At 35.8% G+C, this 25,359-nt stretch overlaps 1 protein-coding gene across 1 annotated transcript; it reads left to right on the forward strand.

Moving 5' to 3' along the window:
- The first annotated feature begins 1,197 nt into the window (after positions 1-1,197).
- On the forward strand, positions 1,198-3,794 carry LOC113694932 (beta-amyrin 28-monooxygenase-like). Its single transcript, XM_027213852.2, has 2 exons — positions 1,198-2,273; positions 3,102-3,794. Exons 1-2 carry the CDS (start codon positions 1,322-1,324, stop codon positions 3,587-3,589), a joined length of 1,440 nt encoding a protein of 479 aa, XP_027069653.1. The 5' UTR covers positions 1,198-1,321; the 3' UTR covers positions 3,590-3,794.
- Positions 3,795-25,359: the final 21,565 nt, after the last annotated feature.

The raw sequence follows: 25,359 nt of genomic DNA on the forward strand, positions 1-25,359 counted from the left end.
CAGAAACCTTCCTGACATTTCTAACAATTTCACTGAGCTCCCCTAAGATTTGAAAAATTACACTTATCTCCCTTAATTTAATAGTTTTAGTAAAAAAATCTTAAAATAATATTGACTTGGTCAAAGTTTTAAATGAATATCTTAAAATGCCCTTGTGTAATGAGTTTTAATTTATTTTTCTATACAATTATAAGATTATCCAATATAATTATAAGGAAAAGGTGCCAAATTTAAATTTTTCATGTCCATACCTACTAGTATTTGATAAACAACAATATTAATAATAATTTTATCACTATGATAGGATACTTTTGATGGTATTTATTATGGATTAAATTTATAAGATAGAAAAGAAGATGTTAAAATAATTCATTTAAAATTTATGAAATTTTCGAATAGTGAGATTATTATAATTTAGTAGTGGTTTTGGACCATTTCTTTTTGATTTATTGTTAATTTTAATACCGAAAAATAAAAAATAAAGGTCAACAAAAACATTGGATTACATATAAGTTAACTCATCAAAAAAATTACTAGTTCGACATTTGGTTACAATAAAATGTAGAGGTAATAGTGATAGTTCTACAGTTTTATTGACAAAAAATTAAAAAAAAAAAGGAATAAGAAGGAAAAAGAATAAAAAAATAATTTTAAAAGTCATTCTAATATAAGTATACCAAACAAGGAAATTTCATTAAAATATTTAAGGGTAGTATTATCATTTTAAATGACAAGGGAGGTATGTATAGTTTTTAAAAACTCGAGGGAGCTAAATGAAATTGTTAAAAATCTCAAGAGAGGTTTCTGAAATTATTCCCAAATAAAAACAAATTACATTAACTTCTGCAAAATAGTATCGATCTATTTCCTTTTCCATTTTAAAATAAACTATTATCATGAGTTTAGTGGTTGAATTGTCCAATATATTGTTGATTATGTCTCCCACCAAGCAAAAAGGTGCTACTCTTTGGACTTAGCTATAGGTGACAAAAAAATTTCGTATTCCAATTTCAGAGAAGTTAATTCATCAGTCATGCATTTCACTATCTTATTATAAACACTTGCATGGTATAATATTATTGTATTTGCTTTGCTCTTGTTTTGATCGAGTCTTTGGTAGTATAGTTTTCCAACAATAGCTAGCATAATTGGACTTCCATATTCTTATTTTCCACTCTTACTCTCCCTGCAGGGTTTCCAACCATCTCACCCTTTTTGCCTATATATACTCAAAGCTTCAAACTCCACAAGCCAACCTCACACAACAAGCATTTTGCAATATAGAAGCAAGACGTGAAAAAGTTCTATATTGGACAAAAACATGGAGGTTTTGTACGTTACACTCCTTAGTTTCTCTGTGGTCTTTGTATCTTTTGCAATCCACTTCCTCTTTTTCAAGAGCAAATCAGGGTCATCTGGACGTTTGCCTCCCGGAAAGACCGGATGGCCGGTGATCGGAGAAAGCTACGAGTTCCTCTCCACCGGCTGGAAGGGTTATCCTGAAAAGTTTATCTTAGATCGCATAGCTAAGTATTCTTCCAATGTTTTCAGGACTCATCTGTTGGGTGAGAAAGCTGCTGTCTTCTGTGGCGCCGCTGGAAACAAGTTTTTGTTCTCAAATGAGAATAAGCTTGTTCAGGCATGGTGGCCTGACTCTGTCAACAAGGTCTTCCCATCTTCAACACAAACTTCATCAAAAGAAGAAGCCATCAAGATGAGAAAGATGCTTCCAAACTTCCTGAAACCCGAAGCTTTGCAACGATACATCGGTATCATGGATCATATTGCTGGAAGACACTTTTCTTCTGGTTGGGAAAACAAGGATCAAGTGGAAGTTTTCCCACTTTGCAAGAACTACACGTTTTGGATAGCTTCCAGATTGTTTGTGAGCGTTGAGGAGCCAACTGAAGTTGCTAAGTTGCTCGAACCATTCAACGTTTTGGCATCCGGGCTTATTTCTGTCCCTGTTGACTTGCCCGGAACACCTTTCAACAAGGCTATAAAGGCATCTAATGAAATCAGAAAGATGCTTGTTTCTATCATCAAGCAGAGGCAGATTGATTTGGCAGATGGCAAGGCATCCCCTACTCAAGATATCATGTCTCACATGCTTACAACAAGTGATGAAAATGGAAAATTCATGCAAGAATTGGACGTTGCTGATAAGATTCTTGGTTTACTCATTGGAGGCCATGATACTGCAAGCTCTGCATGCACTTTCATCGTCAAGTATCTTGCTGAGTTGCCTGAGATCTATGAAGGAGTCTACAAGGGTAAGCCTCATTCACCTTAAGAAAAAAATTACCATCAATTTTTCCCTTTATTTGTTTTTAAATTTTCTGTTTTCTTAGAATCACAAATGGGTTTAATTAAAATGGACAGATAAAACTAAACAAATAATTAAAAATTGCAAGAAGAGAACGAAACCCTTCACCTGCTTTTGAGTCGTATCAAGTACATTGCTAGATTGATAAATTTTGATTGATCACACTCGCATGGCATGATCACATCCTAAATTGAGAGAGCTTAAATTTCTTAAATGATTCCGAACTTAGAATAGTAATAAAATGCATGAACTATTTGGAGGTCGAAGATGATAAGATTCAACCTCCCAAACTAAAGTTGTCATGATATATGCTTGACATTTGTTCAATTTTGATGGAACACAAATGTAGGACGTTCACATGAAAAATTCCTCGCAAGTCTTTGACAAGGTTTTGCCGTCCTTTGCTGTACAATGACCCGTGAGTTAAAAAGGAATTGGTCATCCTACCATTTTCCCTATCAGTGGGTTGGACTTTTCTCTATAATTTCGTCACTTGCTAATAATCACACACTTTGGGAGTCAAAAGAAGCCTGCGGAACTAATTGTTTAGCTATTGACTAAAAGCTTTTAATTGCAGACCAAACATCACTTCTAACTATTAATTCCTTTTCCCACTAAGAACATATCTGTCGTTTTATCTTTCTGAAGGGATGATTTCAAAATTGCACTGCTATCCCTTTTCGCCTTAGCCGACGAAAAACATTTTTAAGTACCACTAGATTGAATTGATTAGGTACTGATACTGATTATGACAAATTTTCTTTGTCGTAAACAGAACAAATGGAAATTGCCAATTCAAAAGCGCCTGGTGAATTGTTGAACTGGGAAGACATTCAGAAGATGAAGTACTCATGGAACGTGGCATGCGAAGTGCTCAGACTTGCTCCTCCTCTTCAAGGAGCATTCAGAGAAGCTCTTAATGATTTCATGTTCAATGGATTTTCAATCCCCAAAGGCTGGAAGATTTACTGGAGTGCAAATTCAACCCATAGAAATCCAGAATGCTTCCCTGAGCCCTTGAAGTTTGATCCAACAAGATTTGACGGATCAGGACCTGCACCCTATACATTTGTACCCTTTGGTGGAGGGCCTAGGATGTGCCCCGGAAAAGAGTATGCCCGCCTGGAAATTCTCGTTTTCATGCATCATGTGGTGAAGAGATTCAAGTGGGAGAAAATAATTGCTGATGAGAAAATTGTGGTTGATCCGATGCCAATTCCTGCCAAAGGTCTTCCAGTGCGTCTTTATCCACACAAAGCATAAAATGGGTCCACATTTTAGCCTTCGATGATCTTCTCCAAATAACAATATACCTTTACAGATACTACGATATTCTTTACTTCGAATGTATATACAGATCCAACCTCGTGTTGTTTGTTCTTCTTCTTCTTTTTGAATGACTTTCCCACTTAGGTGTATTTCTTGTTTCAATGTAGTAAAGAAATAAAAATGAATCGCTTTCTTTCAATTTGTTCATGTATCTGAGACTGATATTCGATGACTTGTTTGTTATTCCTTTGGTGCTTAAATGGTGCTTTCCGGTTTTATTTATGGCTTACATCAAAGCCTAAACCACTAATGGCATGAGTAAATCAAATTAATGAAAGACACTGAGCTCTCAGAGAGTGGCACAGGGTGTGGAACAGAAGATCCGTTGCGTAATTTGTCATCGTGTATTGTCCCTTTCCACCACAATTTAGTTATTCACAAAACGAAAGAGTTAACCATGTTGCATGTATCCTATTAAATATTATATTAAACCTTCTTTTCAAATGTAACTTCTAAGTTCATGTACACTTCCACCATAATTAGTTTTCCTACCCAGAAGAATGTTAGATAATGTTAGATCTATGAATTCATATAGAACCCTTGGAATAAACCTAACGAGTGAGAGATGCCTCAAGTCTCTTTCAATTCAAAATAATGGTTTTAAGGACAACTGGTTAAAGAAGATGAAAATTTTTATAAAAAAAAATAAAGAAGAAAAAAGAGAGAGATGGAAAGTATGCAAATATTAAATTATCATATTAATAATAGAATTTCACAAAAATATTAAGTTACATTTTAATAGATAATTGAAGCGTGGGCTAGACTCTCGATTATCTTCAACACGGGGACTAAACTTGTACTTGGTTGCTTTAGATTTTTAAAAATTTGATTATAGAAATTAAGGATAGAGAATAATATGAATCAACAATAATCAGAATTAGCAAAAAGTACTTTTTGGATAATTATAGATTTTAGTTTTTCTGATCATTAAAAAGTCTATAATCAAAATATAAAGACAATCAATGACATTACAAAAATTAATTTGAAATCTATAATCAGTTAAAACAATCTATCCACAACAAACCTTAGGGAGGAACACTTGCAATTATGGGTTTAATTGAGAGAAGTGATATTTGCCAACTAGTAAGCATGACAAGTGGGCCTTTTGAACTAGGCCCTATCTTCAATTCTAAGCCTTTCATATTAACCCAGCTACAAATAGTCGGGCTTAAGATTCATGGCCTAGTCTGTACTCTTTTAGGTCATTAGCCATCGGACTCAAAAGTGGGCTACCCAAAATGCCTTTTACTTTGACACACCCTTTAAAAGTAATATTTTTCATTTAAAATGAATATCCAGGGTATATGCTTAGAAAGTTGATTGCAGAATATTTCATTAACAATTCTTAGTAATTTTAAGTTACCACATACCTCGTACTATTTAAGGGGGGAAGAAATCATATGAGACTGGTCAAACCAAAATTTCAAAGCCAAGATTGTATCCACCCCAATTATATCCCACTTTGCTTTGAAGAATTCAGCAGTATATCTATCTGTCCCAGGAGATTTGCCATCCTTCAAGCGTAACACTACCTGTTTAATTCCTTCTTCAGCTACATCAGCTTGTAGTAGCCCTCTGTGTTCGTTAGTGAGTGACTTAGTGAGAACTTGTTCCGTCAATCCTCCCTTATTTATCTTCTATTGCAATTTCTGGATTATTATACGATGATTTTTGAACTTTTCATATATAGAAAAGAAATATAGACTTGAAACCGACATATGTTATGGTAACGACGTCAAAGGAATATTAAATGAATGGAATTGAAGTATGGATGGAATATAATGAAATAGAGCCTCTTTTACGTTTCTCTTTTGAAACAGTTACTGTACGGTCTTTCTGAAATGACTATTGGATAAACAAGCCACTTCCGAGTTTTTGACCTGCTCATACTCGGTAATAATTTCCTTGCTCATCTTGAAGTTGCAGGATTCCATTTCTTGCATTATGGGACTTGGCTTTTCTATGGAAAAGCCCAGTGTTTCTACTAGACTTGAACGAAGTGATTCGACTTTTATCTTTGTAGAAACCTTCCTGGATAAGGATTGGAGAGTGATCAGGGATTCCTGGATAAAGAACTTTCATCTGAGTTATAGGGCACATATTAAACCATTCTGTAGAAGGCAAATGCTCTATCAATTAACTTCTGTTCAACTGTGGTTAGTCTTCTACCTATGCCATTTTTTGTATTTTTTTTTCTTTTAAATCTGGGACTAGATTATTTTTTATAGTATCGAAATAGAGCATATAAGCTTATACAAAATTGTGCATTTTTCCGTGATTTGTTCATAAATTTAAGTTGCACATGAAAATCATGTCAGAGTCGAAGTAGCCTAATCATGTCAAAGTTGAAAATCTAGAAATTAGAGATCTTGGGTTTTAATTCCTCTACCCCATCTCCGCCCTCCCCAGTTTCTAAAATTCCATCGCTCCCTCTGTTAGAAAACTTTTTTTAAAAAAAAATTAAGGGACAAAAATTGGTTCTTTATCATAATTATGGGGTAGGTCAAGTAACACGCAAACTAAGGTACCAAAATGGTATTTTGCTCCCCTGAAAGTTAGGGGTAGTTGTGATTCACCCTCTTGAATCCAAGAAATAGGTACTCTGCACCTTAAGATACTTGTCAAGGATTCTAATTACTAACGCCACTAGACTTTAGTTTTTAAATAATCATTAAGCCTACCAATGCAGTCAACTACTAACTTCACTTTAAACTCGTTATACTTTTTTTTTTTTGGCACTTAATTAAACCTCGTTATGTTGTATCTTAAGTATTTTTTGGATAAAAGTCTACAAGAATTGTGCATATTAATTTTTTTTCTTTTTTTTTCCTTCTTGATTCATTTTCTTTTACTTATTCACTATAGTTTATAATCTAATTGGCATAATTAATAGAACTTTTCAGGTTAAAGGCCGTGGATGAGCTTTTTTTTTTTTTGGGGGCTTCATAAGTACATTTTTCGTTAATGAAGAAACATATATAGTGGAATGTTGTTTCTGACGAAGACTATTTTGCATAAAGAAAAAAATCTCATCTATCAATTATTACTGAGATACTTTATGGAAAAAGTAACAGAGGGCGAAATCATATCTAATTCAAGTGTTTTAAATGTATTATGAGTGTGAAATAGTCCAAAAATAAAAAAAAAATAAAATAGAACACCTAATAGAGTAATGGATCTGTTTGTTTGAACTGAAAATATTTTTCAAAAAAATGTTTTAAGGAATTCTGGTGTTTGGCAGCCAAAAAGATTGGAAAAATATTTTTCAAGTGAAAAATCTTTTACCCCATTGCTGTAAAATGACTTACATATTCGATGTATTAAAGTTATTTTCCAATAGACTCCCAGAGCTCGTCAATCTCACGGTTCCTTAATTAAAAAAAGCGTAAAGTACCTAGAGAGTCAATAAACTATTCCAATAATCTTAAATTGGCCAATTATTTATTTCAAGTCTCAAATTGATCACTTAACAATAAAAAAATTAAATTTTAATCCTTTAATCTATCTCTAGCATTAAAATTGGCAGATCTAGGGGTAATATTAAACGGATCCAATAGTGAAAATAGAATAAAGAATTAAATTTGAGAGCTCGACATTCTCACAGTCCCTTTACCAAACAAAATTTTGATCATAGCTGAAAATTATCTCCCATGGAGATAGAGAATCCATATCCAAGAAGAGGATTGTCTGAAGAAGATTTTGGAGAAGAAAAGAAGGAGAAGCTATTGGAGCTAACTGCAAGCGCTAATTTCAAGAAGTGCTAAGTTTTCATAAGAAGATTCAACCAATCACAAGTGTATCATTCTTGAAGCAATATTTGTTGACATATCTAATAGATAGTGAGAATGATTTGTAACTGGCTGGAGATACTATGAATTTCCTGTCATGGAGTTTGATCTGATCTTTGGGAATTTGAAAGATATAGGTTTGGGTGGTGAATTAGTATAACTTTTGTTGATACGCAATACTTGTAATCTCTAAATCTTTTTTTCTTTAAGTGCCAATATCATTCACCTTTTTAATTTACTCGAGTTTAGTTTAATCTTATATTTGTTTGGTTTGAACTCAGCTCAAAATCACTACTTTACAAATTTTTAAATATCTCAAAATTTATATGAAGGTTCAAATCTCACTTCTGGCAGTCCCTCTAGGGTAGGTGTTTTGTAAGAAATAGTAAGCCAGAAACACAAACAAATTGCTAAACTTTTTTATTGTAAAACGAAAGAACTTTAATGTTGAACTATTTTATTACGCATTCTCTTTCTTTTCAAGAACAACAATTAACACGAAAGTACTTATAAATCCAACCAATTCTTCCGAATCCACATGGGCTTCAAAATTCACAATGAAACAGCAAAAGGGGAAGTTATAGTTGCAGAGACTAATCTTGCATAATCTGATAGCCAACTGAAGTTGATTTGTGATAAGTGAATATTTTGAACTCTATTAAAATGACATTTTATATTATTTTCAGTCACTTTTACAATGCTATAAGAAGGAAATGGATTATTTTGCCTATAATTAGTTTTAAAATGCTCTTAAGTGTTTAAATGACGTTTATGTCCCTTTTCACTTGCATTTTGTCCATAATTTTTATAGGAATTAGAAATAGATTTCATTTGGATGAAAAAGAAAAGTTCACAGTTTTGACACATTTTTTGTATTTCAGTTATAACTTGAGTTACAATGATCGGATTGAGATAATTTTTGAACCATTTCGAAGATAAGAGATAGATCTACAATTCTTGTGAGGACATCGAAATTCCGTTTAAAAGTTTTCTAAGACAAAAGGCCAAATTACAGTAGCCAACTTCTATGGTCAAAGCTGAAACAAGGCATTGAGCAGTCAAGGGTATATCAGTCATTTTACAGCCTACACAAATCCAAATGAGATGATTCTTGATGCATTGGAAAGTTAACTCAAAGGAATACAAGTGTTATATTTTGGTCAAGAGTTAATTCAGCCTCTATTATCGAGAAACGATTCAGTTGAAGTTGATGCAAAATTGGAACAATATTGAAGACTGAATAGAAATTGAGAAGCAAAATAGGGGAGTAATCCGACCGAATTCTGGTCAGAATTACGGCTCTCCATTTGCACAACTTGATTTTTCCTCTAATAATTCACAGTTATTGATGGACGTGTGACAACTATTTTGCAGCTGTAAAAGTGATGTTTAAAGTCTCATTTCTTGACTAAATTCATCTATAAATAGCCATGGAGTTGCAAGAATCAAAAGAGCTGGGAGAGCGGGTGAAGAAACACTAAAAAATGTAGTTATTAGATAGTTCTTAACTCTTTAGTTTAGGTAGTGTAGGATAGTATAGTTTTAGCTAGTTCATCATTTCTTGTGTGTTAGCTAGATGAAAAAGAAGTTGGAGGATGAAGAAGGTAAGGAGGGAGTTCATGTGACAATGGTTACATTTTTTTCCAAACTCTTTATGTTTTGTACTTGATTCTATTGTTTAGTTATTATACAAGTTTGGATTTTATATTTATCTTGTCTTTCTAAAGTTTATACCTTGGATTTTGGTTGAACTTTCTATGATTGTATTGTGTTAATTTCTTGGCTATTTGATGCTTTTATTTTGAACAAGTTATTTAGCACTTTAGCTCCTTAAAAAAATCATGATTAACTTGGTACCATTAATTGTGATTATCTAAAGTTATTGTTTCTTCAATGAAATTGGGATTTAACACTAGTTCAAGAAGTGTTAAATCTAGGAAGTACACTCATGAGAGTAGAGGTGTATTTTTGTGGTTTTAGTGATTCATTTCATGTAATTTCATAGAGGTAATTAACTTGTAGCTAATTTTATAACCACGAAAATAGGTATGGATTAGTTATAAGTATAGTTAATTCACTACGAAAGTAGGTTTCACATGTATGAGGAAATTTACGCCATAACTAGTCAAGATAACTGTCGCGCCCCACTTTTTGAGTATGTGAAAGTAGTGTGTGGGATATGTATGTGAACGTGTGTGAAAATGAAAATAAAAGGCCGTGGGATTGTGAAATGCGACGGTTTGGCCAAACAAAGTTCAAAAAGGGTTTTTGAATGGAAAATGGAGTCGCCACTTGATATAGAGTTAGGGTGTACCAAATCACCCAAAAAGTGATTTTTTGGAAAGAAAAGTAAACAAACCCTTTTTAAAGAACTCTTAGGTCTACGTAACCAAAGAAAGGGATCGGGGGTCACATTTGATAAGGGAGAAGGCAAAGGCAAAGCCTAAGGCACTCCCTTACCCTAGCCAAAGCTAGTTGCGTGACTTAGCCCTTCTTTTCTTAATTCTTCTACCCAAAATATGTGTTGCATGTTGGATGTGACTAATGGATATGAAAAAAATGCAATCCTAAATCTAAAATGTCTCTTATGAGGCTTTTTGGTCCCAATCACATGAGTTGTGATGGCCAATAAGGAAAACTCTCATAGAGGTCACGGGTAATGCAAATGAAGACCCAAATATGAGTGCAAGTGTGAAAATGTAAGAGGAATGCAAAATAAAATAAAAATACAAATGTAAGTGCAAGTGTGCAAATGTAATAAAAGTGCATGTGTGCAAATGTAAGAAAAGTGCATGTGTGCCAATGTAAGAAAAGTGCATGTGTGCCAATTGAGAAAATGAAGGTGTATGTGTGCAAGTGGATCAAAATATGGTATAATGGTAGTAAATGCATCTAAGTATAATTGGGTGCAATTTGTGAGGTAGAAAATAAATAAGTGATAGGGAAAGAAGAGAAAGTGTGTGAACATGGCATGTGGAGTAAAAAATATAAATAGTGAGAAAATGTAGATGAAAAAATGATATGGTAAAATGGAGGTGCATGATCCTAGAGGAATGCATCAAGTCGGGTACGGGAATGACTTCTATCTTCATGATTTTAATTTTCCCTTTGATTAGAAGGAAGAACTAGCGTGCTAAGGCTATTTTGTAGCCACACTCGCTCGTTTTCCTTACCTAAAGGGGACTCTCAAGCAAATGTACCCTATAACTAGCATGAGAATGCAAAAACCTAAAATGAAGGGGAAAGGATTGAAGGATCATGTCAAATGCTAGAAAACTAAGAAAAATGTATGAAATGTAGTGGAACATGCAAGTATGTACTAACGAGAGGGGACGGCCTATTGGGGGCTAGCATTGGAGTAGCCCTTTTCTAAAATTCTCTCACAAGCATTGGACTTGCGAGAGCTCGAGGGAAAAGACCATGGCCAGCGTTGGACTAGCCACGGTGACGCATTCATCCATCACATTCATCTATGACTATAGAAAGCAAGTAGACATGCCAATCACCTATAAACACGTAGCACATAACACTTAGCATGCTCGACTAAATGCAAGAGCCTAATAAAGCAAATTAACACGTAGCAACAAAAGCAAGCAATCAAGCTAATGAACCTATTACATTGGCTAACTAAAACAAATGGGGAAGGGGAAAAGTGAATAAAAATGCTCTCCAAGCCCTATCTATTACAAGCCAAGAGGTGTACACATACCCCATAAAAGAATAACTTAATAAAAACAAAAGTAAATGAAATAAATGAAAGGAATTAAGGAAAAACAAGGAAAGCAAAGTAGACATGCAATTCTCACTTAGCACGTTGGATCACATAGGGGAGAGACAAAAAAGATAAAAGAAGTTATACCTCCCTTGAGTTGATGCCCCTAACAAAGTGAAATTACTAATTTACCCTGTTTCACTTCTTCTGGAATTGAAATCTCAGCAGGAACCCGCAAGGAGGCGTACTCCCCAGAAATCAAAAGAAACCAATTGCAGACTTTGGCTTCGGGACAAAAAAAAAAAAAAAAAGTGCTCTTTCAGCGGGCTTCGCTGGCGGTGACGGCTGATTCTGGTGGTGGAGGCGGCTCCAGTTCTTGGGCAGGCCGTTGGCCACTTGTTGGCTACGCGGGAGAAGAAGGGTTGTGGTTGTTGGTGGCTGCGATGGAGGTTGCGCGCGATGCGGCGACGGTGGACAGCAGCAGCGGCAGATGCGGACTGTGGTGGCTTGGACAGACTTTTCTTGCGTTGTTTCTTCGCAGCCTTGCACCGTGGCTCCCTCAAAACTCTCTCCCAAAATCCAGCCGCCCTTTGCCTCTTTCCTTTTTCCACACTTTCTCGAAACTTTCTTGCTAAGAACCCTAGCTGTCCACAACTCCCTCTCTTCTTAGCTCTCTCGGTTGCATCTCTCCAGCCGCCATTAGATCCCTTCCTGGTTTCCTTTCGTTCAGCTTCCAGCCACTACCCCCCAGCTGGTTCTCTCAAAGCTACATTTTTTTGTTCTCCAAAAACCCAGCCGCCACTCTCTCTTCTGTTTCTTTCTTTTTGCTCCCTCGGCCGTCATACACTCGCTCCCCCTTTCACCAGATTTTCTTTTGCCGTCACTCCGTTTCTTTTTCCTCAACCAATCCGTCAAAAGCCTCCCCTCAACCTCTCTTCCTCTCGGCCTTTTCTTTTTCTTTTCTTTTTTCAGCCGAAGCCCTTCCAAAACTTCCAGCTTTCTAGTCCGTCAGACTTCACTCTCCGTCCTCCCCCTGGCTGCGGCTCTCAGATTTTTTTTTTTTATAGGAACCCTCTAAGTCCCTAAAACCCTCACCTCAAAGGTGAGGATGAAGGGTAGATTATTACCAAAGATCTGAGCTATTGGATGATATTTTTGGATAAGGTTGGGATCAAAGAAACCGCTGCAAATTTCCGTGGTTTTTTCCGTTTCATGCTTCTGCCTCAAAAATGAAATATTGAGAAGGAGCTTGGATCCAGTGCAGCATGGTGCATGAGTTTTTTTTTTTTTTAAATAAATAAACAACAAACCTCCATAAATTGAATCTAAAAATTTAGAGAATTTTTTTTTTTTGTGAGCAACTCTCTTTTTTCCGAAAAATCTTAAGGCTCAAATGTCTTAAAATTAATAGACAAATAAGCAAAAAATGATTAAAATTAACAAATAAAACTAAATGAAAAGATTTGATGTCCAAAATGCTAAAAAAAATGAAATTTTGAGATAAATTAAACAAAAATAGCAAATAAATAAAAGAGTAAAAATTTGGTGTCTACAGTTTGCCCCTCTTTGTCTAAGTTTTGGAAAAACTTGAGACAAAAAAGTAGACACCAAATACTTACCTGTGTTATTCGGCTGCAGCTACTCGAATGACTGTCATTATTGAAACAAGGACTAACCTCTTTAACCAAAAATTTTTAAATGGGACTGACCCAAACAAGAAATCTAAAACGGACTGACCCGAAAAAGAAATTTAAAAGCGGGACTGACCCGAACAAGGTTTAAAATCGTGGGACTGGCCCGAACAAAATTAAAAATCATGGGACTGACCCGAATAAAATTTAAAATCATGGGACTGACCCGAATAAAACTAAAATCATGGGACTGACCCGAATAGAAATCTAAAATCATGGGACTGACCCGTGTTTAACGGCAACGAAAATGAAATGCTCACTAGTGGGACTGACCCACGGCTAATGGCGATGTAAATGAAATGCTCACTAGTGGGACTGACCCACGACTAGTGGCGATACAAAATGAAATGCACGCTAGTGGGACTGACCCATGTTTAGCGGCAATGAAAAATGAAATGCACACTAGTGGGACTGACCCAACGGCTAGTGGCAGAGTAAAAGAAATGCTGGTATGTATGAAGAGACTGTGTAAGACTTGCTCGAAAAATTATCCGAAGATTTGCCCCAGTGTGATGAATTGGTCAGTGGGATTAAACCCGAGCCTGCCTTAGTTGGTGGTACAAAATTCAGGCCCAACGTGAACTTCGTGATGTTGGCGGCACAAAATCCAGGCCCAACGTGGTATAAGCGGCCAGCGGGATAGAACCCAATTCTGCCGAGGTTGGCGGGATAAAACCCAGTTCCAACGTGATATAAGCGGTCAGCGAGATAGAACCCAATTCTGCCGAGGTTGGCGGCGTGATATAAGCGGTCAGCGGGATAGAACCCAGTTCTGCCGAGGTTGGCGGGATAAAACCCAGTTTCAACGTGATATAAGCGGTCAGCGGGATAGAACCCAGTTCTGTCGAGAATAGAATAAAACACACACGTTAGTGAGATAAACTCGATGCTAACGGTGGTAGAAGAAAAGAAACACACACGCTAGTGAGATAGACTCAATGCTAACGGTGGCAGAATGAAACACACACGTTAGTGAGATAGACTCGATGCTAACGGTGGTGAAATGAAACGCACACGTTAGTGAGATAGATTCGATGCTAACGGTGGTGGAATGAAACGCACATGTTAGTGAGATAGACTCGATGCTAACGCACACGTTAGTGAGATAGACTCGATGCTAACGGTGGTTGAATAAACACACACGTTAGTGAGATAGACTCGATGCTAATGGTGGTGGAATGAAACGCACACGTTAGTGAGAAAGACTCGATGCTAACGGTGGTGAAATGAAACGCACACGCTAGTGAGATAGACTCAATGCTAACGGTGGTTGTGGTTGTCAAGAATGGGGAATGGAAGGGTGCGCGGCAGGCGCTGAGACTTCATCAACAAGAAATTGAAATTTGTCAAAGAACAAGAAATTAAATTCAAGTTTGATGTTTTGAGAATCTTTTCAAAAAATAATTTGCCCCAGTTTCCACCAATTATTGTGCAACCGATCAATTGATTTGCATTACGGCATGGTTACTCCTCCTTGAGGCCTTGATTCGTAAGATTTTGACTTACGCTCCTTCGTCGATTTCAGCCATGGATACGTGCACAGGGGGCTTACCAAAGTATGACATGCACTTGAATTTCATGAAAAGAAACAGCGTGATTGATCTGAAAAATGCATTATTTGATTCTTGGATGAAATCCTCAATTGGACTACAAAAATATTTGCCCCTGTGTGGGCTTATTCTCATGAAATCTCATAAACAAAAATTTGCCCCAGTATGGGCCATTTAATTGTAAAAACTTGTTTGGATGACTTTCCGTTTATTTGAACACTGTAAGAAACTATGTTTCCTAAAAGAAAATTTCATGATGAATTTCTTGAAATAATACCAAATTACAGAAGATTTCTTCCTCACTTTTAGCATCTGTGTTTAGAGTAGCGGGTCACCACTTCTTGTTGGCTCATCTTTCAGGACCAATCAAGTGGGGCGTTATTTCTGATTTGGAAATGGGAAGTCAAGATTTGTCTTATTTTTGTGCTCAAATTGCATCTAATCCATTCAAGTTCACATCTTAATGAAAGCAAAGAGTTTGTCACTCTTATTTCTTAAGAAAATTAAGTCAACATATAAGCTTTAATCTTGCCACATATGGGTAGAAACGATAGCTAAACATGTGGGAACAGGTTATAGCCTTAAGATCACAAATGATTGATGGATTTCTTATGAGCATAATACTCACTTTGGGTTGTCATGAAGGAATAAGTCAACGATGGACTTTATGAGCTTGTAATGTGGCTTGAAAATGATAGTTAAAGAATAAGACTTTCAGGGACATTGCACCGAAGATCGCATTTTTCCAAAATTGCCCCTATTTTGAACTCAAAAGATTTCAAACTTTGTTTGCATTTTCATCATTCACCAGGGACTTCAACGTCGAATTTTCCTGCATTTACTTTTCTTGTTTTTTTTTTCCCGACCTGGTGGGTTTTCTCATGGCGAGTAGCGTCAACCCCATACCCAGCCAATTCAGAAATACAGCTAAAATTTTCTACATCAGAAATTTTCGTGACAGGGCCATTGCAAAGAACAGAAGTCAGGGCTTTCGGCTTTTTGTAATGGGGTCAGGTGGGGTGCTTAGAAAAGTTAAGGCTTGAAAGCGGATTTCAAAAGCGGTTTGAAGAATCCGAGATCGCATGGTTGCGCCAACCCTATTTTAGGGCTAAATCAGAATTTGCCCCAGTTTATACTCAATTGAGGCTTTTCCTCTTTCATTTTCTTTCTTCTTTTGATTTTTCGGCCTTCTGCCATTCTTGAACTTTCACAAAATTTGCCCAAGTTTATTTTTGAACTGAGGTTCTTTTTCTCTTTTCCTTTTGATTTTGTTGCACTATCACTTTTACTTCTTGAAACTTTTCCTTTTCAACTCAAACTTGCCCCAGTGTGGGGTTTGCGATTCTCAGGGGTTGCCAAATGAAGTATTTTATTCTGAAGGCTCAAAAGGGAGAACTAGGGATAGAATGTTTGATTGAAAAAGAAGAAGGCCAGACTTTTATTCCGTTCCTTACAATACCTCTGAAAGGAAACTTTCATTAATGCGAAATTTCTTGCATGTATCTGAATTAACTGACTGAGGAAGACCCTTGCTCATCCATATCTATGAAACATAAGTGATGCACCGGACAAAACTCTTTCTTTTCCTTTCTCTTTTCTTTTTTCCAAAATTGAAACCCAGGTAGAATCAAGTTTCCCCAATTTGTGATTCCCTCTTTTCTTTTAATTTTGGCATTTTTGTTTTTCTCCTTTTTGAAAAATTCTCCAATCTTCCTCCCCAATGTGGGGTGCGATCATAGATGCTTTGAAAAGAACCACCAATTTTAGCTCAAATGAGGATGCAAGGGATAAATGGTGTTTAGGTTGTAGAAACGATGGCCAAAGTATCATTCTTATATCTCATGACAACCAAAGTAACGAAATGGTCATTGAGAATCCATTCCCCTTTTTGATATTTAAAAATTTTCCAATGTGGGGTAATGATCATCAAGGCACTTATTTGAAACGAAATTATTCTTTTAAAGGCTCAAATGAGAGAGCAAATGATAAAATCTGTATAGGTAGAGAAACGAATGCTCAAAGTATCATTCCAAATTTTCAAAATAAACAAGAATAATGCACATTTTTACTTTCACTTAGATGTGAATTGCATCTAGTTAAACCAATGGGCATTTTTCTAAGCAAAGTTCGCTCCAATTTGCAATTTATCAATCAATGTGACTGATTTTATTTTGGGGTTAAGTAAAGGAGAAAAGGTATCTCATGGGCCTTTTAAGCGACCTCTTTTAATTTTTGAGCACTCTTATTGTATAGCTCGGATCACCAATCTAGTGTACACAAGGATTTTAGAAAGTATACACTTGCGAATTTTCAGGCTGGAGGTTGAAAAAACTCTCAACTCGGTCTTATTTCTTAAAATTCATCATGAAATCTCTTAATGAGCTCAATAAAGAATGAAATGTACACGAGTATCATACAAAACAAATAATTGTCTGAACAAAAGCTTCATTATTGCCAATGTTTGAAAAATTTAAAAGCAATTCTACAAAATTCCTTCGCACATGTACACACATTTTCTCTCTTAATATCCCCTTTTCCTTTGAGCAATGAAATCCCTTAGATGTTTTGCACGAGCGCTTTCAGATGAATTTTCGAATTCACGTTGTAGGGCCTGCCTAAGAATCAAGTAATTTTCAAACTTTACCAGATCAAAATTGTTATCAGATATAGAAAGATATTTTCTCCTTATCGAAATATTTTTATGAATGCTGGGGGAAGGGGGAAAAATAAAAGGAAAAATACCCAGAATCAGTAAGCAAGAATAAAAAATCGGTATGCATGTCCTATGGGGGAACCCTTTTTATGCTAAGGGTAGGCCTAGCATGAAAATGTAATCCTCTAAGGTAGGCACTATACCATACCTGATGAATCCGATCAATTGATTGAGTGAAAAATGATTTCAAAAATTTGGCCAATTTGGAGTGAGAAGAAACATTTGTCCTAAAAAATGAGGACAAAGTCCGAATGAATTGCTTATTTTGATCGACGCATGATGTGTCAAAAGGGGTAAAATGGTCAAATTCATTGAATGAAATTTGATTATTTATTGAAAAGTGAATGGATAACCCTAAAAATGAATTAAACTAATCAAATGAATCGAATGAAATCAATTGATCAAACCGATCGAGTGAAAGGATGATTTATTCAAAATAGACCGAATTGCTCTAAAAATAGGTAAACTGGTCAAATGGATCGGAAAATTGACTAAATCACCCAAAAAAGGGTAAACTGATCAAATGAAATTGAACGAATCTGATGATTTGAATTTATTTAAAATTGATTGAGTTGACCCAAGAATGGGTAAACTAATCAAATGAATTGAATGAAATTAGTGATCTTATTCAAAAATCGACTAGATTGCCCTAAAATGGATAAACTAGTCAAATGAATTCAAAATTGACTAGGTTGCCCTAAAAATGCACAAAATGATAAAATGGACTGGATGAAATTGATGAATAAAATGATCCAATGGACTGAATGGAATTAACGGCTTATTGCGATGCATTAGTCTATGAGCCTTTTAAAATCAAATTTTGGCATCAGTTTATTTATCGTCTCAATAGCGAGGAATGATTTGTGAATTTCTTCAAATTAATGTCCTTTTTACAAGGGATTTTTACCAATTTGATAAAATGGCCAAAAAGTGATTATTAAACGCTCATATTCCAAAGATTGCTCTATGAAAATGATCGGATCCTACCTTACCTTGTGCACTACCCCTTTGGATGGTACAAAATGTAAACGTGCAAGTTTCCTTGGATTAAGTATCCGAGACACAAGGTGGCTTATTCCTAACACGGGATCCCCTAAATGGCATTCCCTTCTAGGGTTTATGCATGATGCCAGTTTATTAAAGCGATGTAAATATGTGACAAATATGGCCTAAAGGACATAAATAATGCATCGGGGAAAAAGGTCTAAAATGAAATGTACTTATTGAAAATTAAGTGTAATGACTGAAATTTAAACATGTGAGTTATCTAGTGGGTAAGTCACTAAAAGAGTGCCAAAGAGGCCTCTTATTGCTAAAGCACATGAATACAGGCCAAGAAAACAAAGAAATGGTTAGTGCAATTGATAGTACACATAACATATTGGGAGCAATTAAGAAAAGAAATACAATAAAAGCAAGTAAAAGGGGTGGAACCCCTTCCCTCGTGCCTAATGTGCTTAAAAAAGGATAAGGCTGACTCTAACCTAGGAAAAACTCTAACATGGATGCATGAGGCTGGGGTTCACTAATGCAACTAGACTCGATAAGGTTTAAAAAAAGTCCCCAAGCCTTCAGACCTAAGGGAATGAGTCATCAATCCCAAGACCCTCGGTCGGTGGCTCGGGCGATCCCCTAGGTACTGCTATGGGCGCAGAGCACACCATCCACGTACCTAGAGAAACCATTCCTAATCCTACAAGGCGGTGCGGGAAAGAGCCCACGAAAAAATAAAATAAAATGGGATAACAGTAAATAAACATGCACGTATGAAGTGTTCCCTATTTTGAGGGAAGAGGTTGAGAACCAATGCGAGGCTCTAAAGGTGACACACCCCCTCCCCCAAATGCAATGCAAAGCGCGAGATAAAACAAATATAACATACATCCAAACAACCAATCATACATACGTGAGTGAGGGAGTAGTTTGATACGCGCGCGAGGCAAAAAGTTCTAAAATGAAAAATGCAACCCTAATATCCAAATGCTATGCATAAAAAGGGTAGCAAAAGGAAAAAAATAGCTAAATCAAATGCTTGGACCCACTTAGGAAGTCCCCAGTGGAGTCGCCAACTGTCGTGCCCCACTTTTTGAGTATGTGAAAGTAGTGTGTGGGATATGTATGTGAACGTGTGTGAAAATGAAAATAAAAGGCCGTGGGATTGTGAAATGCGACGGTTTGGCCAAACAAAGTTCAAAAAGGGTTTTTGAATTAAAAATTGGAGTCGCCACTTGGTATAGAGTTAGGGTGTACCAAATCACCCAAAAAGTGATTTTTTGGAAAGAAAAGTAAACAAACCCTTTTTAAAGAACTCTTAGGTCTACGTAACCAAAGAAAGGGATCGGGGGTCACATTTGATAAGGGAGAAGACAAAGGCAAAGCCTAAGGCACTCCCTTACCCTAACCAAAGCTAGTTGCGTGACTTAGCCCTTCTTTTCTTAATTCTTCTACCCAAAATATGTGTTGCATGTTGGATGTGACTAATGGATATGAAAAAAATGCAATCCTAAATCCAAAATGTCTCTTATGAGGCTTTTTGGTCCCAATCACATGAGTTGTGATGGCCAATAAGAAAAACTCTCATAGAGGTCACGGGTAATGCAAATGAAGACCCAAATATGAGTGCAAGTGTGAAAATGTAAGAGGAATGCAAAATAAAATAAAAATACAAATGTAAGTGCAAGTGTGCAAATGTAATAAAAGTGCATGTGTGCAAATGTAAGAAAAGTGCATGTGTGCCAATGTAAGAAAAGTGCATGTGTGCCAATTGAGAAAATGAAGGTGTATGTGTGCAAGTGGATCAAAATATGGTATAATGGTAGTAAATGCATCTAAGTATAATTGGGTGCAATTTGTGAGGTAGAAAATAAATAAGTGATAGGGAAAGAAGAGAAAGTGTGTGAACATGGCATGTGGAGTAAAAAATATAAATAGTGAGAAAATGTAGATGAAAAAATGATATGGTAAAATGGAGGTGCATGATCCTAGAGGAATGCATCAAGTCGGGTACGGGAATGACTTCTATCTTCATGATTTTAATTTTCCCTTTGATTAGAAGGAAGAACTAGCGTGCTAAGGCTATTTTGTAGCCACACTCGCTCGTTTTCCTTACCTAAAGGGGACTTTCAAACAAATGTACCCTATAACTAGCATGAGAATGCAAAAACCTAAAATGAAGGGGAAAGGATTGAAGGATCATGTCAAATGCTAGAAAACTAAGAAAAATGTATGAAATGTAGTGGAACATGCAAGTATGTACTAACGAGAGGGGACGGCCTATTGGGGGCTAGCATTGGAGTAGCCCTTTTCTTAAATTCTCTCACAAGCATTGGACTTGCGAGAGCTCGAGGGAAAAGACCATGGCCAGCGTTGGACTAGCCACGGTGACGCATTCATCCATCACATTCATCTATGACTATAGAAAGCAAGTAGACATGCCAATCACCTATAAACACGTAGCACATAACACTTAGCATGCTCGACTAAATGCAAGAGCCTAATAAAGCAAATTAACACGTAGCAACAAAAGCAAGCAATCAAGCTAATGAACCTATTACATTGGCTAACTAAAACAAATGGGGAAGGGGAAAAGTGAATAAAAATGCTCTCCAAGCCCTATCTATTACAAGCCAAGAGGTGTACACATACCACATAAAAGAATAACTTAATAAAAACAAAAGTAAATGAAATAAATGAAAGGAATTAAGGAAAAACAAGGAAAGCAAAGTAGACATGCAATTCTCACTTAGCACGTTGGATCACATAGGGGAGAGACAAAAAAGATAAAAGAAGTTATACCTCCCTTGAGTTGATGCCCCTAACGAAGTGAAATTACTAATTTACCCTGTTTCACTTCTTCTGGAATTGAAATCTCAGCAGGAACCCGCAAGGAGGCGTACTCCCCAGAAATCAAAAGAAACCAATTGCAGACTTTGGCTTCGGGACAAAAAAAAAAAAAAAAAGAGTGTTCTTTCAGCGGGCTTCGCTGGCGGTGACGGCTGATTCTGGTGGTGGAGGCGGCTCCAGTTCTTGGGCAGGCCGTTGGCCACTTGTTGGCTACGCGGGAGAAGAAGGGTTGTGGTTGTTGGTGGCTGCGATGGAGGTTGCGCGCGATGCGGCGACGGTGGACAGCAGCAGCGGCAGATGCGGACTGTGGTGGCTTGGACAGACTTTTCTTGCGTTGTTTCTTCGCAGCCTTGCACCGTGGCTCCCTCAAAACTCTCCCCCAAAATCCAGCCGCCCTTTGCCTCTTTCCTTTTTCCACACTTTCTCGAAACTTTCTTGCTAAGAACCCTAGCTGTCCACAACTCCCTCTCTTCTTAGCTCTCTCGGTTGCATCTCTCCAGCCGCCATTAGATCCCTTCCTGGTTTCCTTTCGTTCAGCTTCCAGCCACAACCCCCCAGCTGGTTCTCTCAAAGCTGCATTTTTTTGTTCTCCAAAAACCCAGCCGCCACTCTCTCTTCTGTTTCTTTCTTTTTGCTCCCTCGGCCGTCATACACTCGCTCCCCCTTTCACCAGATTTTCTTTTGCCGTCACTCCGTTTCTTTTTCCTCAACCAATCCGTCAAAAGCCTCCCCTCAACCTCTCTTCCTCTCGGCCTTTTCTTTTTCTTTTCTTTTTTCAGCCGAAGCCCTTCCAAAACTTCCAGCTTTCTAGTCCGTCAGACTTCACTCTCCGTCCTCCCCCTGGCTGCGGCTCTCAGATTTTTTTTTTTTATAGGAACCCTCTAAGTCCCTAAAACCCTCACCTCAAAGGTGAGGATGAAGGGTAGATTATTACCAAAGATCTGAGCCATTGGATGATATTTTTGGATAAGGTTGGGATCAAAGAAACCGCTGCAAATTTCCGTGGTTTTTTCCGTTTCATGCTTCTGCCTCAAAAATGAAATATTGAGAAGGAGCTTGGATCCAGTGCAGCATGGTGCATGAGTTTTTTTTTTTTTTTTAAAATAAATAAACAACAAACCTCCATAAATTGAATCTAAAAATTTAGAGAATTTTTTTTTTGTGAACAACTCTCTTTTTTCTGAAAAATCTTAAGGCTCAAATGTCTTAAAATTAATAGACAAATAAGCAAAAAATGAATAAAATTAACAAATAAAACTAAATGAAAAGATTTGATGTCCAAAATGCTAAAAAAAATGAAATTTTGAGATAAATTAAACAAAAATAGCAAATAAATAAAAGAGTAAAAATTTGGTGTCTACAATAATAGTATTTAATGATCCAAAAATAGCACTTGCATGAGTAATTAGGAATACCATTGCCTAAGGAGCTTTCATTTGCTATTTTCTTGCATAAGTTTAGCAGATTTTTATTTCCTTTAATTTGTTGGCCGTTGAAATAATAGAGAAGTTTTAATAGTACCGGTAATTGACAATCTTCCTTGTAGATTTGACCCTTAGCCTTAATACCCTATACTCGCTCTCAACTCGTATACTTACAAAAAATCATGTGTGGGATATTTAGGATGTTATAAATGTAAAACTTAACTGTGGAATGAGTTAATTGTTACATGTATATCCCACGCTCATCAATTTGAACCCAAAACAAGAAAAGAAAATATCTGAGATTGAATAACACACATCAAATTTCTACCTCTTTAGCATATATGACAGAGTAGTTAGCCACTTACCCCAAAAAAAAATCTGAAAAAGCTGTTATAGAGTGTTTCTTGGAAGAAGCAATGAATATTTCTGCGACTGAAGTATAGTATTGTGTGCACAAATGAACTTATCTCAGAAACCACATGGCGTTGAACTTTTGCTCAACTGATTCTACAACAAACACACTTATCAACATTGCATCTAATGCTTGAACTTCAAAATTTACGATCGACACAATAATCTGTATTGTGTCTAATGCCTAATAGTTGGAGATGAAAAAGGTATTAAAAAAATTGTGTCTAATACCTATTTTTTGATGTATGACAGGGAGCTGTATTGATTGGTGTGTTGGTTGTAGATTTGGGAAGTTCAATGTCATACATCAAAAAATAGGCATTAGATCCAATATCAATTATTGTGTCAGTTGTAAATTTTGAAGTACAATGCCACATAGCACAGTATGTTACATTTATTCTTTCAATAAAGTTAATTAATTTTTCTTAAATTGTATGAAAAAAAAACTAAGACTGTCAAAATGGGACGGAGGAAGTATTGGATCGACTAGCTTTTCAAGTGGGTTGGCACCAACGAAGCAGCCGCTTCCCGCTGCATTTTGTTAAAATCCATTTAGATTCAAGTCTCTTGTGAAAAAAACTAGCCTGCTGATGATGCAACTTTCTACGAAAAAGCTCCACCAAAATTTGAAATTAAAGAAGAAGAGTTTTGAATCCTATGGACGTGGTCATTAAATTGGTGTACTCCATTAGTAAAGTGGAAAGAAGACATTTGTGTAAGACTTGCCTCTTTTGAGGCAATTATGACCCACATGATTGATTCTAAAATGATGGATATCATAATTAATTGATTGACATTTTGTCAATAATTAATTAGCATCTCCCATTAGATAATGATTGGTGATTGATATTCTGATTAATTGATTGACATTTTGTCAAGAATTAATTAGTATATCTCATTTGTTAATGATTGATTGATATCTTTGTTAATTGATATCTTATTCAATCAATTAATCAATCAAATCAATCAATTAGTCAAAAAATATTATCTTCAGTTATGATTTTGGCAAGATTTCCTTGATGGAAGGAAACCCTTGAGATTTTTGTATTTGCTAGTAAGGGTCCCTAGCCTAGCCTATAAATAGTTTGTGGTATTCCATCAATTGTACACGTTTGGGGTTAGGCATAGGCTAAAAGATCCTTACTCTAAATTCTCCTTCTACTTTTCTTCTTCTACATATTTTGTTTTGTTAGAATAGATAAGAAAAAGTCAAAGATACAAGAAGAGATTAACTCATGCTTGACAGCAATGGTTAGAGGTAAATATATTTCAATTTCCGTTGCGTAGTACATTCATATGTACTATATTTAAATTTCCACTGTGTAGTACATTCGCATGTACATAGTTAGTTTAACGTGTGGTATCAAAGCCAACCTCTAACCATGTTGTTCAGCTTATAATTTCATAGTTTATTGACAATCTGATAAAAGTTTTAGAGATTCGTATCAAGTTTGAACAAATCAAATTTAATTTGTCATGGGATCTATGGTCCATTTTCTCAATAATTGAGATTTATTGACTAATCCTATGTATATGTATCATTCATATGATATCTTATTTGGTTATGCAATTCATCTAGATTTTCTCCAATAATCTGGTATGATTGCAAATAATTTGAATGTTTCTTGGACTTACATATTTGTGATTGTAAGGGTTATATGTATTGATTGTTATTATCAATACAATATAACAATTCAAGAAACATATAAAGAGTTGTTATATTCAACAATCAAAAGATTAATATCATATTAATCTATGCAAGATAATTGGTTGACTTTATATGAATGGATCTGCAGATTTATTGAATCTCTGCCACCTTATTATGAGATAAATATATAAAGGCATGATTTCAATATGAATTTGCCTCCATGTTCCTATTGTTATTTGGAATTATGTAGTATTTTGTGCACTATACTCATGTTCATTTATCTTATATTATAATGTCAACACTAGTATGGTTGATTACGTTTAATCCTCAGAGAGTTTCCTTTATAAAGTGTGTCTTTCATCTCAATTATTGATGCATGAAGTATTTTAATCACATAAAGGCTGGTGGTTAAAAAATGAATATATAAAAAGGAAGGAAATTATGAAATTCTTTTGCCAAAATACAGATTTTTGACTATTTTGATATCCTTATAAAGTCTAGCGCACTTTATGTTTGAGAGTAGCCATAGCATCTCAAATATTGGTGTACTACAATTTTGATCACATATAGTTTAGTGATTAAAATCAAGGATTTCTAGTCAACAAGTTGACTACTTATTTTCGATGAATTTTCATTAGAAGTTTTCTTTCATCGTATATTTGGGAGTAGCCACAGCATCTCAAATATACAGTGTAAATAACTTTAATCACATAAGATTAAGTGATTATAAAAAGAAAGGAAAATTCAATGAAATTCAGTCGACAAAAAATTTTTTTGACTATTGACAAATAACAAGATGTCATGCTAAGAATTTCACTTTTACATTATATATTTGGAAGTAGCCACAGCATCCCAAATATTTGATGAGAAAAGTTTTTCATCACATATAGTTTGGTGATTGAAATTATGAATTTTTAGTCAACA

The sequence above is a fragment of the Coffea arabica genome, chromosome 6e, assembly GCF_036785885.1.
Source record: "Coffea arabica cultivar ET-39 chromosome 6e, Coffea Arabica ET-39 HiFi, whole genome shotgun sequence".
Taxonomy (NCBI): Eukaryota; Viridiplantae; Streptophyta; class Magnoliopsida; order Gentianales; family Rubiaceae; genus Coffea; species Coffea arabica.